This window comes from Panthera onca, chromosome B4, assembly GCF_046562875.1.
Source record: "Panthera onca isolate mPanOnc1 chromosome B4, mPanOnc1 haplotype 2, whole genome shotgun sequence".
Lineage (NCBI taxonomy): Eukaryota > Metazoa > Chordata > Mammalia > Carnivora > Felidae > Panthera > Panthera onca.
Genome location: NC_138345.1, coordinates 98,531,326 through 98,548,616, shown reverse-complemented (window position 1 = coordinate 98,548,616; position 17,291 = coordinate 98,531,326). Strand labels below are relative to the sequence as shown.

The following is a 17,291-nucleotide window of genomic DNA, read 5'->3' as shown; positions in this document are numbered from 1 at the left end:
AACTTTCTTAAGTATTTATTGGCCTTATATCATTTAATCCTCATATTAACTATAGTGTCATCGTCCCCATTCTATAGAAGAACAAATTGAGGTTCAAGGAGCTGTGCGATTTTATCTAGTGAGTAACACTCAGAAGATGAACTCCATTTTACCTGCCTCCATGGCTTGTGGAATTAACCACTGCGAAATATTGCCTCTCAAAAATGTATGAAATGAGGAAAATATATATCATATATTGATTTTCTTTTAGAATTCACAATATATGATATAAATGTTGTTGTTAAGAGGGCAGGTAAGTAAGCTCATATATATATATATTTTTACTTTTCAGATAAAAGGAGCTTAGAGGAGGATGAATCAGTTTGGTAAATAAACAATGCCAAAACCTAATAGCCTAGCAACAGTGTTTTTGAAGCTCATAAGTTTGTGGGTCAGTGCCTTTGGGCTAAGTTCAGCTGGACAGTTCTTCTGGACACATGCATAAGAGCAAGGCAGTTCTGCTTCTAGGAATTAGCTGTGAATCATCTAGGGGCAGAGATAAGAAGTTTTAGCTGTCGAGGGGCATTTTATTTCTTTTAGGTATTCATTTCTTTTAAATCCTTGCTCTATTATATCTTCTGACTTGTTTCCTAATGGTGGTTCTCTTTGTATCAGAGGTGTGTGCTTACGTGCTCACATATGTGTGTGTGTGTGTGTGTGTGTGTGTGTGTGCGTGTGTGAGAGAGAGAGAGAGAGAGAGAGGGAGAGAGAGAGAGAGAGAGAGAGACAGAGAGAGAGACTGATATTTATGCCTTTCATCATCAAGCAGGCCAGCTAAGGTTTATTCTCATAGCACTAGGGTCAGGTTCCAAAAAAGAGAGAGGGCAGAAGTATGCAAGACCTTTTGAAACCAAGGCTTTAAACTGGTACATCACTCCCACTTCATTCTGTTGGCCAAGGCAAGCTACAAAGCCAGTACAGATTCAGGGGCTGGAGAAACAGACTTGATGGGAGCAGATGCAAAGCCACATTACAAGGGGACATATCTACAGGGCGGGGTGGGAAATTGTGGCCATTTCTTAATCTGCAGAGGCATTTTGCTTATGAATATATTGCTTTTTGAAGGTGACTAATATTTTTAAAATTCTTACAGTGAACTTTATAAGAGTTAATTTGTTCAAGAGTTAAACTTTTACAAGTATGTCATTGTGACAGTCACAGTGTGGCTTAATGAGATCAAGCCACATTTCTGGTGGTGATGCAGTGCTGTTTCCATAGCCTTCTGTGATGCTGACTCAAGGATATAAAGAAAGCAGCATTTCAGTTGCTTCTCCACCAGGGGTAATGTCCATATGGTCTTTTAAATCCTTGCTCTACACAGACCAACAAAGGAAACCACAACTGTTTTTTCCATCTCAGTTTTCCATTGCCATCTTTCAAAGATTTGCTTTCTTTTCACTTTTATCTCTCTTTTACAGAAGCATCAGGGAGTTAGTTAGCTGGAGGGGTTTTCTGTTCTCTCCTGTCTTATATAATAAAGATTGAATATTTGTTTTAGGATCTTCGCCTCTTATATTGACCAGAAAAAAAAATAAAAGACACTGTATTTCATTCACTGCTTTATCTATCAATTCATTGATATGCATATCTCGTCCTTTTATCTTTCCGTATTTCTTATTTTCAAACTTATCTGAACTGTTCTTGAATTTCACATCTAATCCTTTATGAATCACAAGAAAAGTGTGAATTCTTCTAAAAGATGATCCTCTTGTCAATGTGATTATTTCTAGATAGTTTATATAAACTTAGACTCAAATTGATTCATTAGACCTTTGTTTTCTCATTTCCCCTCCATGATTCCTTTGCATCATCCTCCCCCCTTTCCTTTGGTTTCTCTATAGATCCCTCAAAATACAAATTTAATATTATCAAGCTGAAGGCTTTCATTATTGATTTCTGCCATCTATATGAGTTATCTTTCTGGAAGTCTTGTAATTTAATGTAAATATTTCCTCCATTTTAATTAGAAGGAGTAATTTATGTAAAACATTTTGCACATAGTAAGATCTCAGTAAATGTTATCTATTATTATAAATGGTTCTGCTACTACACTTACTATTGCTAATTTATTTTAAAGCAAACCATATGCCTTTTTCTCCCTATTGAATTTACATTAAACTATATAAGGAACCATCTAGACAATATGAGAACACATGTTATAATTAGAATATAATTTTTCTTTGGAAATTTCCTGGCAACTGAAATTTACTACCACTGTTATTTTAAGAAATGCCTCAATCATTGATAATAGTGCTAAACTACAATCACTTCTTCAGCATTTAAGCTTTATACTTTTGAGTGTGAGTGTGTGTTAGTAAAGCAAATTTAAGTTGTCACAAGGCTGGGTCCATATAGCTATTCCTTAGGTTATTACTACACTTTTACTGTCATACTATTAGTAAATTTCTTACAAATGTATCCATGCCATATTTTCTTATATTAGTTTAGACATTGATGACCTTTCAGACTTCTTTTAATTCTTTACTTTGTTTAGTCATCTACTATCATAAAATATAGGTGTTTTCTTAAGGAACTATTTATATTTAACTGCCTATCTTGCAGTCCTGTATATTGTGAAAACTTTTTTATTAGTAACCCGTAACTCTTATACTTTCGAAATCACAGTGTCAATATCAGTATCTGTTTTTTGAGAGAGACTTCCTCCTACGTACAACCCAGTGTTTTACCTACTCCATGGCCTTCAATACTTTTAAGCTATACCTGTGGAATAGAGTCTCTCTCTCTCAATATACACACGGACACAGAAACACACACTCTGGTGGTATGAACTGATATGTGTTGAATTGTATCCCAGCACTACCCCCTTCAGAAAGAAAGAAAGAAAGAAAAAGAAAGAAAGAAAGAAAGAAAGAAAGAAAGAAAGAAAGAAAAAGAAAGAAGGAAGGAAAGAAAGGGAAAGAAAGAAAGAAAGATAGATGTTGGAGTCCTAGTTTCCAGTACTTGAGAATGTGATCTTATTTTGGAGTTAGGTCTCTAATGGTGAAGCCATTAAGGTGGGCCCTATTGCATTATGACAAGTGTTATTATATACAAGGGATATTTGGACAGACTCAGACCTGCATAACAGGGAGAATGATGTGAAGAGACACAGGGATAAGATGGCCATCTGCAAACCAAAGAGAGAGGCCTGGAATAAGTCCAATCCTCAGAGCCCTCAGAAAGAACCAACCTAGGCCACACCTTAATTTCTACCTTCTACGTCCAGTGCTTGGAGGTAATATTTCTACTGTTTAAACAGTCCAGTTTGTGGTACTTTGTTATGGCAGCCCTAGCAAACTATACAAGGCCCAATAAAATTTGAGAGAGGAATTGAGCAATTAGATAATTCCTTTGGTACTTGGATATCTGTAGCTCGCCTCTGTAGCTTCTGATAGAGAACCCTGAATTTTCACTTGCTAGAGCATTATGTTCCTGGAATAAACTTTTTAAACTTGTTTTGTTTTATATAACCATGATGTGGTGACTGGAGACCTACATTTGACTGGAAAGAGCAAGCCAGAGCCATGTGTAAGACTCGAGAAACAAGACTCACTTGTCACCTGTAAGTAGACCTCTCTCTCCTCTCAGCTGTCATTAAGGGGGAAAAAAAAATGGAATTGGTCTTAGAGATGCTCTGTCACTTGTTGGGAGGGGTGGGGCAGTGGGAAGAGAAAGGGTGTGGAGCGTGGGGTGTAAATAAGGCAGGCAGAAGCTCCAGAGAGGGTGGGGATAGAGCTTCACGGAAGAAAAATATATGAACCTGGTTGGTACAAGAGAGCTTCCCCAGACCCACCCACCCACCCACCCACCCACCCTTTCCCGAGCTCTGTGCTCTGGCGCTGGTGGTTGACGGCGAGTGGTGCGGAAGGGACCGCTCTAGCGGCGGCTGCTTGCGGGGGAGAAACAAAACCTGCAGGTCCAGGTCGGAGCCTGGGGACTTCCCCAGCAAGTGGGCGAGCTCTCCCGACCTGCGGTCAGCTCCGCCGCGGCCACGGCCAGCCGCGGTGCCCGCTCCCGGCGGGGTCGCGGAGCGCCGGCTGGACCCGCCCCGAGCTCCATGGTTTGCCCAGCCCTGCGCGATGGTGACTCTGGGCGCCGAGGCTGGCGCGGGGCGAGCCCGCAGCTCGCAGAATGAAGGCGGGGAGCGCGGCCGGCGGCCGGCGGGGGCTGGCTCCGCGACCCCAGCGCCCGGAGGAGCGGCCCAACCACCTGAACCCGGAAAACGCCAACAAGTAGTTTCTCGTTGGAGCAGGGCTGCTCGGCTGGGTGTCAGGACTCAGTCCGGCTGCCCGGAGAAGCTCGTCCACTCGGAAACCAAAGCAGAACCACTTTTCTGTCGGTCTCGTTAAGGTATCTGGGGGCGGCAGGGGAAGGGGGTGATCTGCAGGGAAGGGCATGCTGACCCTGCAGGCAGGCATCCCCCCCACATTCCGCAATAGGAATGTGGAGGTGAAGCCCTGGGGAGAGGTGGCTGGGAGACTGGAAACCGGGACGCTGTCAGCTCAGGGATCCAGGGGGTGTGCCTCCAGCGGCTTTTCCCAGGGCCTCGCCCCTCCTAGAAAGCAAGCCCCCACCCTCCATCCCCCAGGCGTTTGTTTTTCTTGGGAAGGGGGGATGGGGTGGGATGCGTTGATCACTCGTATTCTCAAAAAATGTATCCTAGTTAGTGGTTTCCTTTCCCAAGTAATAATAATATTAACAACAACAACAACAACAATAATGTGAAAAGGAAATTGGATCAGGAAATTAGTCACAGGTCTCCTTGGTGAAAGGCAACAGCAGGGAGATTTTTGTGCTTTGACTTCTGCGTTCAGTCTTTGTGCCTGGTCCGTGAGGGAGAGTGGAGGTGAACCGGGAACAGGGCACGCAAAGGGTGCCCTGAGTGCCGGGGCGCTGCGAGCCGTCCAGAGTCCCGAGGGTACGCGCGCAGTGGGGGGCTCCCCGCCCCGTCCGGGGGCTCTCACCCAGCACCACCAAGTTGTCTCCGTGGAGGAAACTCGTTGCCTAAGAGAACTGCCTCCAGGCCAGGGGTGGGGGTGGGGGGGCCCGGAGAGGGTCTAGGAGAGCGGAAGAGAGGGGCCAGGGCAGGGGGAGAGAAAGGGGGCAAGAGAGGAGGGGTCTGGAGAGAGAGGAGGGATGGGGGTTAGGACCTAGGAGCCGGTTATTTGTGAGAGGGGAGGGAAGTGAAGTGTGAAAAGACGAAGTAGGAGAGATCAGAGCAAGGGGAGAAAGGTGGGAGGCCGGGAAGAAGGTGTCCTGGAAGGTCAGGGAAGCTTAGACCACCTCAGTTTTCTGGAAGCCCGGGGAACGTGTGCTGCTAGAGGCGGGGACAGAGCTGGGCGCGCGTTTCCTCCTGGGAGGGTCCTTTGCCCCTCGCCCGTCTCCAGCCCTGCCTCCTGGGACTCGCGCTGGGAGTGGGGGTGGGGGTCACGGCGCGGCTCTGACGGCCGAGATCTTTAACTTGGCGCTGTGTTCGCCTCCCCCCCAGTCATGTCTGAGCCACAGAGATGGGCAAGATCGAGAACAACGAGAGGGTGATCCTCAATGTCGGGGGCACCCGACACGAGACCTACCGCAGCACCCTCAAGACCCTGCCTGGGACGCGCCTGGCCCTGCTCGCCGCCTCCGAGCCCCCGGGCGACTGCCTGACGGCGGCGGGCGACAAGCTGCAGCCGTCGCCCCCTTCGCTGTCGCCGCCGCCGCGACCGCCCCCACTGTCTCCCGGGCCGGGCGGCTGCTTTGAGGGCGGCGCGGGCAACTGCAGCCCCCGCGGCGGCGGCCGCGAGTTCTTCTTCGACCGGCACCCGGGCGTCTTTGCCTACGTGCTCAACTACTACCGCACGGGCAAGCTGCACTGCCCCGCCGACGTGTGCGGGCCGCTCTTCGAGGAGGAGCTGGCCTTCTGGGGCATCGACGAGACGGACGTGGAGCCCTGCTGCTGGATGACCTACCGGCAGCACCGCGACGCCGAGGAGGCGCTCGACATCTTCGAGACCCCCGACCTCATCGGCGGCGACCCCGGCGACGACGAAGACCTGGCGGCCAAGAGGCTGGGCATCGAGGACGCCGCGGGCCTGGGGGGCCCCGACGGCAAGTCTGGCCGCTGGAGGAGGCTGCAGCCCCGCATGTGGGCCCTTTTCGAGGACCCCTACTCGTCCAGAGCCGCCAGGGTAAGGCCAGAACCGCCCCCTTCCCTCTGCTCCAGCGCCTTCCCAACTCTCGGTTCTCTTCCACCAAGGGCCCCTGGGGTGCGGGAGGGGGTGGGAGGGAGAAGGGAACCTGGGCTCCCTAAGGATGAGATTAGCAGCCCGTCTGGTGCTAGGTAAACTCCGGGACCCTGGCCGCCATCCTCCCCGCCCCCTCCATCCTCCACTTCTCCTCAACTCAAACAGATTTACTCTAGCAGATGGGAACTGAAGGGCAAAGGTCGACCTCTCGGTGCAAGTCTGTCCGGAACCTTGTCCTGAAACTGGTGTCGCGCTTCACCTTGAGGGTTTTTGTTTTGTTTTGTTTTGCTTTTCCTGACTCTTTTGTTCCAACTTTTTCGTTAATTTGGATGTTTCTTCAGACCTTCTGGTCATCACGATTTGACATTTTCAGTAAGGAAGGCCTGACGCTCCACATCTGACCCACTCAGAGCAGTGGCTCCAATTAGGGATCTAATCTGAAGACAGAGAAGGGAAAATGGAATATACCTGTGTGGCTGGGTGGGGAGAGGGTGTGCCAGCGGGGTCACTTTGTGAAGAGACTCTCCTGAGTGCTATTTGGGCCTGTCTCCTTCCAAGGGGGAAGAGAGCTGAATTGTTTGTCCCAGTGAGTTGAGCAGGGACCCCACCTGCACGTTGAAATTGGGAGCTGGTCGTTTTCCCCTTGGGCTGTATCTGTGTTTCTTACAGATTGAGTCTGAATTGGTCACTTGGTGATGCTAGGTTAGTCCAATTGTCTAAATCTGGGTAATTTAGATTGTGGCAAACTTTATTTTACTCTTCAGATTGTGAGTGCATCCTCAATTTTTTTCTTTTCAGTTTCTAGCTTGAATGACAGTTTAAATTTAGTCCTTGAGACTCCCAATTAATTTTTCAGAATCCCATGAAGGGACTATAAAAGTAACCAATACTGGTTTCTCCAGTTTAAAGGGAATAAAAGAAATATAAATAACCAAAAAATTATACAGTATGTGAATGTTTTTTAATTATACATGAGCACAGAGTACTGTATTTAGTTAAATCTTTGCAACTGCATGTGTCTGGTTTGCTTCTGACACTGGGAAAAAATACCCCCAAGGCAGCTTCACTATGGCTCCATCCTCATTATTGTCTTTTTCTGTATGTCAGAAGTCTCTGCATCTGAGATATTGTGCAGCTGCCTATCTGATAACTTGTCAGAAGATGTGCTTCTGATACCACTGTAGAAGTCTGAGGATGTGTTTTGTTTTCAGTTTGAAATAGAATATGAATGAGACAATTTTAAGCATTGCTCCTCTGTTGGATCTGGCATTTAAATGCATACATAGATTTTAGTGTTTGAATATGGAATTAATAACTTCAACTCTGAACTCTTCCTGTTAAGACCATTCTATAAATTCAACAAGAGTTGGATTTCAAAACAAAAACAAAAACAAGTGCATATTTACTTAAATTAAATCAAAGACTCATGACCATTACATCTGTGGTTGGTTTTTTTTTGTTGTTGTTTTTTTTGTTTTTTTGTTTTTTATTCCAGCTGAGTGCCACAGTACTCTTTCCACTTGGTGGCTAAAAAGATAATCTGAATTTGTTTTCAGGCTCATCATGTGATTTTTTTTTTTTTCCAGATTGCACGCTATAAAAAAAGACAGAATGTTTTATTATCTTTCCTCATGATAATATAATAGATTTCATTGTGGCCTAGATTACATAGCAAAAACTTTAAGTTGGTGTTTCATTTTTATTATTGCTATGGAAATTGATTTTATTGATTATTGATCAAAGGGTAGACTATTAACTTGAAAATAGTTTTAAAAAAATGTTCCTAAGATTTCATTGTAACAGTAGTAGGGTTTGACATGTATCCATTTTAGGTGAGGAAAGAACACAGATGTACTGGAGATTAACACAAGGTCAAAGAGCCATTAGAAGTAGAATCAGGTGAGAATCACAGATCTGGAAAATTTCCTTGAGGTCACTTCATGAAGACCCTTTATTTTATAGATGAGGAAAATGAAGACTGCAGATGCTAAGTGATGGCCAAGGTCATACAGCAAGTTAATAGCAGATCCAAAATTATGCTGGAGGTCTCATGACGTCTTCCCCAGGCCCTTTTTACCATAACCACTGATTATAACTGACTGGTTTATGAAATCTGCAGATCATGTTGCTCTTGAGATTTAATGCAAGATAAGACGCTTACTAGAATTCTAACTTTGAAAGGTCATCTATGACCTTCGGTAGAGGTCTTTGGTAGAGGTTTTACCCTGCACCACCCACCATTAGAGTCAAAATACGGGATTTGAATTAACTTCTTGAACCTGTTTGAACTTCGCATTTTTATTGACCATTTGATATGTGATGTTTTGCTATCTTTCAGATTGGCTAACATTTGTGGGGCTTGTCTTCAGGGAAATCCCTTTTCAAGTTATTGGGGGTTGCCTAAAAAGAGTAATCAGAAGTCACCATTTTACTGAAATGTGATTTAATATTTTTATATGAACATTTTTAGTTCAGATGATGGACTGACTTAATGTTATCTGACTAGTTTGATAAATAATATTACATTGGGAGGTCAACAGGATGAAATTAATATTTTGCATGGACATGATTCTAGGAGACATAAGTCAATTATCAAGTGGTTTGCTTCAGCTGTGGTCTTACTTCCACAAGTCTCATTCTTAGTAGAAGTTAAGTATTTAACTTTTATAAACCCTCTTTACTTTTTTTACATTAGTTCATCTTTTATTGATATACTTGAGATGAACAATTTTAACTGGCTGAATTCCTATTTCAATTTGTTATACCTGTCATCAATGTCTTTATCTTTTCCCAATATTGAGGAGATTGGCTCAATTATATAACAGATATGTTTTATTTCTAACTTTTATGAACTAAAGTGCCAGAATGAAACCACAGTGATAGGAACTGGATAGATAATTAGCTAAATTTTGTAACATTGTATTCTTGCTTTTTGTTTTGGTTGGCATTTCTCCCTCCTCTATTGCTTTAAATTTATGATGTAAATACATATTCAAAAGGTCAAAATTGTTCAGGTTAACTTGGTAAAAAAGTTTATATTTTATACTTAAATGAATTTGTAAGAATAGTATTCCAAATAGAAATTTATAAGAAATCAAATATAAGTGGTCATGGAAACCTGTTCTGAAAAAAAATGAGATCAGGAAATAAAAGGAGAAATTATTCTGTTGATGCCATTGGGTGAAATTTACAAATAGCAAAAATCAAGGATGCATAGATGTATTTGTGAAAATGTTTTGCATTGTATATTTCCCAATTTAATATCTAAGTTTAAGAGAAATGAAGGTTGTATGTGCTTTCTTCTGAAAACATTATATCGTAGGTAAGTGGACAGGTGCCAGGCCGAAATTCTTTGATTGAACTTCTGGATTTTTTAGAAGTGAAAAAAAAATAAGATAAGGTCAACATACCAGAATCAAAATATTTTAAATAATTTGTTCCCAATATTAAGGAGCTGAAAGCAGTTATGTTTCTCCTCGCTCTTCCTCGGTCACTTGTTTATCTTTGGTTAGGTGATAGGGAATTTTGTTTTTCTTTTACCTTTAAAGAGCATAGAAAGAATAACTGCCATGGAACCACATTTAAGATGTTGGCTTTTTGGTCTTTGGGTCCAGATCATTTTATGTATGTTCTCCGGCCTTTATCATTATGTGCAGATCATCCTGAATCATCCATGGGCTATGATAGAGAATCAATCATTTGTTAGATTTTGAAAATACTCATTTTATTAGTAATTTTAAATTAGTTTATTTCCACAGAATTATTAAAATATACTCCTTGAAACTATTAAAAGTTAAATTTCAATATATAGAATTGGATTCAGAATTGTACATATTTAATTTACTTTTTATGGATTATTTTTTCCTCTTCCTCAAACCACAGATAAAATAGGAAAGAAGTGATCTAAATAACTGTTTGCCAGATTTGAGTGTAACGCGTAAGTTAAAAAATTATAATAAGGAATGGACTATTTGAGTCACATATTAAGATTAAAGAAAAAAGTATTAATATTTCTTTTGTAAGTATTGCTGAAGTTTAAAGTATTATTGGCCAAATATAGCTTGTTCATAAAAAATTATTGTCAATTATTAGAATTTTTAGAATATTTACTCAGTGAGTATTGGTTATGCAGTCACTCAACTATGTCAGTTATCAGAATACATGGAGAAGATACAGTCTTTTGCCCTCAATAAGCTCACCACTCTATTTATAATAAAACATTTTCTAAAAAATTATCTATTAAATTAAGAAATGCAAAAAAATTCCAGGGATATTATAGATAAATTTTCTTCAAAAAAAAATGGAAATATTGCCTGACACATTCAGGAAGACATTCTATTTAGAAATGGTGGTGTTAAGGTATTGTTAGTCTTTATTTTATGATGAAAGTGTTATCTTGGTTTTCCTGTTTTTACAATGATTTATAGGCTCTGTCTTTGTAATATTATTGGACAATGTGATGAAGGCTGTACTTATACAAAACAACCAAATTATTTAGGGTCCTCATCTCCTTTCCATTTTAATTAAAAGTCATGGCCAACTATATGACAATACTAATCCAAACTTCAGACCCCTGAAAAAAGTGTGCTGTAATGTTTGGTGTTTTTGCATTTACCCATATAAACATGTAAGTGTCCTTTGACTCTTTCCAGGCCACTAACTGTAGAGCTCACAAAGTAATTAACTTTATACTTCTATTCTGAGTATTGGATAGTTCAGAGAGTAACTAACTCAATACATCATTAAAACAATCAAATAAGTTCTTCCTTCTTGAAATCATTGTTGCACTATATGCTAACTAACCTGGATGTGAATTAAAAAAAAAAGAATCAAGTAAGTTCAATAGAAAATTATATTTTCAGTTGCGTATTTGATCACAAACTAGGTGATTTAATTCACTGCTGAGTATTAGGCATGCCAAAGGTGAATGTAGTTGGAAAGATTAGGTATGACTTTATTCTGTGATATTTTGCTAAAAGCTCATTTGTAGACTTGAGTTGACAAAACTAATGCAAGTCAAAGAAATTCTTCTTCTCTATTGAGAGCCTTATTTTCAAAGCAGCTGAACACAAGGAATGTGTAGCCTTATATAGAAACATGCCGGTCAACCTTTCCCATTTGACAATGTATATCATTATCATTTATTTTCGCTACTACAAAAAATGCACTTTCAGGCCTCATATTTCTTGAACTTCCGAGTCATATCCTTTTATTATGGCAACCTTTAAAAACATGTCTAAATGAAATAGTAAAGGGCACTAAAGGACTCATGAAAGATAAGCACAGATCTCCAGAAGGAAATATGTAGCGGCAACATAGTGTAAACAATAACCATCAATATATTATACAAACTTAATCCACTTCTTTTTGAAATATGAAGGACTCTTTTTCAGTATGAAGGACATAATTTCAGACTCTTTTTCAAAAAGCAATCTCTCTCATATAAATATATATGAATAGATAGCACTGCTTTTACTTATAGGTTGAAGGGTGGTCATTAATTTTAATATCATATAGTCAATGTTTTCACAGAAAGTGACTAAAATGTAGGTATTTAGGTGGAGGAGAGAGCAGGAGGAGAGAATATATGGAAGCAGTATTGGAAAACTGCCTGGGTGGGATATATGAGACCCACACACTAAACTAGATTTCACAACCAGTGGTGTGACCTTGGAGAATTTACTTCATCTTCTTGAGTCTTGCTTTCCTTTGACTTATTCTGGAAAAAAGAAAATGACACATTGGGCTAGCTAGTGTCCAAACTTCTTTCCAGCTTTTAGATTTTGAGGTTTGGAAGAAAAATAAGATACTGATTGCTAAAAACCCTGGGGAGAGGGCGGGGGAGAAACAAAATGTCTGCCCTCATTGTGATTGTACTCTAAGGACCATTACACTAATGAGGTAAACCAGTATTGATTTTTTTCTTGTTTGTTTTTTTCACACTTATAACTTTCTGCCCTTTTTTTTTCCCTACAGCTGTTGGGTAGCTGCTGCTCTGGTTACCATAGAAACAGGTTAGCTCCTAGCTTCCTGTTCCCATTGAAAACAGCTTTCCCTCAACCACATATTGATCTCAGGAAATCATTTTGCTGTGGCTCAGTCATGAAACCCATAAAGATGATTGGCTCCGTCATTTCCTAAATCTGAGATTCAGTGCAGGTGTATATCCATCCACCACAAGGATAACTGATTAGATAATCTCCGTTTTATTTCCATTTGAAAAGTGTCTTGTCAAAGACACCATCCTTTTCCCTTTCCTGTATCTTATACAGAAGGAAAAGTCTTATTCACTTGAGGATTTACAGATATGCCTAACACACATTTAAGTGTTTACAAAATAATGTCAAATTATTGAATTCTAATATCTTTCATAACTCCTTTTATTAGAATAAACATAGAGAATAGAATGCTGTCTAACATACTTAAAATAAATTTATATTTTAATGTACCCATTAATGAAGAATATTTAAAGGTAAATACATATGTATTATATAGTGTTCTATATTTCTCTTTTGGGAAAATAGTTTTTCTATTTCAAGATATACATGTTTACATAAAAAGAGGATAGATTCATTGTCGTTAACATAGATGTGTACTCAGGGGATAGGTTTATAAAATTTTTATATGTTTAAGCAATGAAAGAATTTTGTAGGAATATGGCTTAAAGTTTTGATTTGAGAATATTTGTGTGTGCGTGTGTGTATGTATTATATGTATATATATCCAAAATATATGCTCTTTAAGTGAGATTGATTACTGTTATATATGACAGACTTCTGGTGTTCATTAGACATAGAATCGGAAGGACACTGGTGATCACTTGGCACAATTGCCTCAATTCACGGAAGAGGCAGCTCACTTGTTCATAGCTATGGCTAGCTTGCGACAGTAGCAAGGCTAGAATTTAGACCTTCTGATTTATCCCATTCAATCTCAGTTGCTTAGTCTGCACTGTGTTTAACGTTAGATGTGCAATCTTTAGCTCTTAGGAAGCAGCAAGCATGTTAAGAATAGCATGGGTAGGGTCTGCCCTTTCCCTATTCTGTTGCTTAGTCATAGCGGGGAAATTGTTACTGTTTTATGTATTCACTTTATTTCCAGACTCCCCTCCAGGTACAGCCTTCCATTGCTGCCTCTCTAAGTTCTACATCTTACTGCTCTACTACCTTAAGGCCTCAAAACTAACCTGCTTATGCATTTACCTCCTATTATTTCCCTTTATCCCTTTGTGTGTGTGTGCCTTTTATAATATGTTTCTCTACTCTTACTTGATTTATTGCCTTGGGAATCTATCAGCGTGAACCTAGTTCACTCTGTTAGTAATGGTTAATATATTTTATAGAGCATTGTGTTCTCACATGTAATTAACCAGATTATAGTGGTTTTACACAAGATAACGGGTGAGTCAGTGGAGTGAAAGGTTTGGAGCTCTTGTTAAGATCTGCAGATGAGATTGGATGTTGTTGTCAGGTCAGTAAATACAGGGCAGAAAAACTTTTCCTTTAGCCTTTCTTCAGTGGACAGTTTGTCAAAGGTGGTGCTTACCAGACTGTGATGAAATGTAAAACAGCATTAAAATTTGGAGGTGTTTGAGAGAATGTATTTTACAGGAACCAAAACAGAAGAAGTTGGGCCAAAGTGTCGCTGGTGGTATTGGGAAAAAGACACTCTAAATAATTTATGCAGTCACTTGACTGACCTTTTCCTTTGAAAGTTCATAATACTAAGGACATCTTTGTAATCTGACATTTCCTTAGTGTTCCATGTATCAAGAAAATTCTATGTAGACGCCTCAGTAATGTCTTCTTTACTTTCTGTTTGAAGACCCTGGTGATTTGCTATCAGATCCTAGAGTTTTGCTATTCTTTACGTATCTTACAACATTGCTGACATCTTTGAAAATTGAAGCGAAGGTCAATATAGCCTTTCTTGGCTGGTGTTCTGTGATTTCGCCTCAGCAATGGAAGGTGTTCTCTCATTTGAGATGTCTCTATAGAGAGTTCCAGAGATGAAAATAAGCCACCTTTTGGTCTTACTTTACACCAATACTTTGTCCAGAATTTTTAAGTTGTTCACTAAATGATAAAATACAAATACATTTTTAAAATAGTGATTATAAGTAATTTTGTCGATATATCCAAATAATATTGTTAATTCTAAATTTAAGACAACATGTTTAAGCAAAAACTGTTTGAACCAGAATAAAGTTATTTGTTGAGTGGTTTGTCAGATTGGGTTCAATGAAAACAGCAGAAATTATTCAGAATTTACGTTAAATTTGTGTCTGTGTTTGCAAATTATACAACAGAAATTCAAATATAGGGTTGCTTAATTTGATATTTTTATGTTTATTGATTTACGGTAAAATGCTATTTGCTAAAAGTGAATATTGTGTAATAATTGTATTGGAAACAGTAACAAAGTAAACATAGCAAGAATAAACTTCCTTACTATTATAGTTTGATTTATCATCTGAATTGCCTTGCTTCTCTCTTGAGGTAAGCAATGAGAAGGCCATTATAAAGGTTTCTAAAATATCTTTAATAAAACTTGTCTTTCATATAAATTGAGTAGGAAGTGGAGAGAATAGAGCCTTAGCTGGCCCTTTTTTTGTGCAAACAGAATGTAAGCTGCAAATATTTTTTTTAAGCTATTGGAATTTTATGATCGGGCCTGGTGAACCTATCACAGTCATATAGAAGTTGAAGGACTGTTATATCTTTATCATGATTGAGAAATATTTTGAGCTTATGCTTAATTTCCGGGTTCATAAGGTGTTGATGGTGCTTTGATATTTAGAGTACACTGCCAGAGGTATAAAATTCAAGAAAGTTAATGAAATCAAGCATATTTTAATTCACTAATAGTCTTCAACGACATTCAAAATTGATTAGTTTCAATGCAAAAACAGGGTTGTTTAACTGAGTGACTGAGTGTGCTGTTCAATTCAATTTGTAATGTGCAGTCTGAGTTCTTTAGTTTTTTTTTTTTTTTTTACTGTACTGAGTACTGGTTTTCAAAATCTGTTCATTCTTCTATTTATTTATCAATCATTGATTTAATTCATCTGACTTCTCTATCTTAGATAGTTTCTTGGTAACATTATTTCTGAGTAGTTGACTTTCAGTTCAGCGTTTGGTTTCTTTACCAACAACCTTTTGTGTTTCCTCTCCCTTAGCTTGTATTGATTGGCTTATGAAATAACATGTTGTCATCGGGTGTTATTACATTTCTCTCTAGCTAAACAAACTGGACAAGCACCAAAGACGAAAGCTTTAAAATGCTTTCGAATCTCTTAGCTGACAATTATTGAGCTTCAACTATTGGCCAGGACTAGTTTGTACTGAGTAAGCAAGAAGGGCTAAAGTTTGACATTTCCTTTTAAGACACTTGTATTCTGTTGAAAAAGAAGGCTTGTACATCCATAGTTACGATACAATACATTAAACGCCACAATAGAGACATTAGTATAGTGTGAACACACAGACTGAGGAGGGACCCACTTCACAGAGGAGATGACATTTTAGTTAACTTCCAAAAGATAAGTGTTTTCCAGCAATCAAGAGGAAGGTCAACAGAGTAGTGTGCAAACATGGAAGAATGCCATGCCATGGTACTAGAAAGACCAGAGGGCCAGAGAAGAGGCTTGAGAGGTAAGAAAGATTGAAACTGGAAGTGAAAGGATCTCTGGGCTTAGAAAGGAGATTTCCTGATAAGGTGTGAGATACCCAGTCCAGGGCAAGACTGAACACTATTATTTGGAAAACACAGTGTATTCCAGAACAGTGGTTCTGAATCTTAGATGTGCCTAGAAATAATGTAAGATGATGACTGAATTTTGTTCCTTGAGTTTCACTCCAGAGATTCAAATTCAGTAGTCAGATTTGGATAAGATTCAGATCAAGTGAGCATCTTTGGGGCTGCAGTTGGCTCCTAGCCCAGTACATGCCAGTACTTTGATGTGACCGTTGCAAGAGCAAATGCAATTTAACAGTGAATTAGGACAATAATCATGCTTAGACCATTATTTCCCAAAGTGCATTTTATAGGTCTGCAGTTCTCCAGGATATTAACAAGGGTTGTTCCTCAAAAGAGTTCCATTGACAGATGAATTTGGAAGCCAGTTTAAAACAAATTTCACTAGATTTTTATTTTTTAATTGTATTAATTATTATTATTATTATTATTATTATTATTATTATTTTATTACAGATCTTTTTAAGGTCAAAGAGTTGAAAGACGGGCTCTCTGACATTTGGTTTTGAGGTGGGAGTGAATTAATGCTAAGGGCTAGACTCAGTTGGCTGAGTTTGAATCCTGACTCCACCATTTGCTTGCTGTGTAACTTTCATAAATTTGCTTCTCTAACCCTTTTACTTTTCATCTGGACTAGAAATAATAGTATCTGACTTAAAGGATTGTTATGAAAGTAGACTGAATATATTCATGTTAAGAATCCTTTGGGCACCTGGGTGGTTCAGTTGGTTGAGGTCTGACTTTGGCTCAGTTCATGATCTCATAGTTCATGAATTCGAGCCCCGCATCAGGCTCTCTGCTGTCAGCTGGAGCCCACTTCAGATCCTCTGTCCCCCTCTCTTTCTGCACCTACCCTGCTCACACTCTGTCTCAAAAACAAAAAAAAACCAAAAAAAAAGAATTCAGCATAGTGCCTGTTTCCGTAAATGTCAGTTCTATCAACATCATCATCATCATCATCATCATCATCATCATTATCATCTATTATGGTGTGGTTGCAATAGCACGATTTGAGGAAGCTTTCTGGCATTTAGAAAGTTCATGAAAATATAAGTTGTTTGTTCCTGAGATTTCTCATGTGGATACTGGATAACTGTCTGGGAAATTGTAGGTACTCAATTTTGTCCCCCAAGAATAAGTAGTGATTAATTAGAACAATATCTAAGACATATGTATTATATGCCAGGCATTTTGCAACTGGCAAGGTGAAGGCATATTTCCTGCCTTTAAGAAGTTTGTGGTCTCCTGGAAGAGAACAACAAAAGGGAA

The 17,291-nt window shown here is 39.6% G+C and overlaps 1 protein-coding gene across 13 annotated transcripts in view; it reads left to right on the top strand.

Annotated features, from left to right (window-relative positions):
* The first annotated feature begins 3,498 nt into the window (after positions 1-3,498).
* The window catches only part of KCNC2 (potassium voltage-gated channel subfamily C member 2), a 197,822-nt gene continuing 184,029 nt past the window's right edge, over positions 3,499-17,291 (top strand). For 11 of the 13 annotated variants that reach the window (XM_060656962.3, XM_060656957.3, XM_060656964.3 and 8 more), the window contains exons 1-2: positions 4,102-4,389; positions 5,528-6,209. In XM_060656962.3, coding sequence (XP_060512945.1) covers positions 5,547-6,209 — 663 coding nt within the window. In that variant the 5' untranslated portion in view covers positions 4,102-4,389; positions 5,528-5,546. Of the gene's footprint in view, positions 3,602-4,101; positions 4,390-4,753; positions 4,958-5,527; positions 6,210-17,291 lie in introns of those variants that run through there. The other 2 variants (XM_060656953.3, XM_060656952.3) reach the window with 2 other exon arrangements.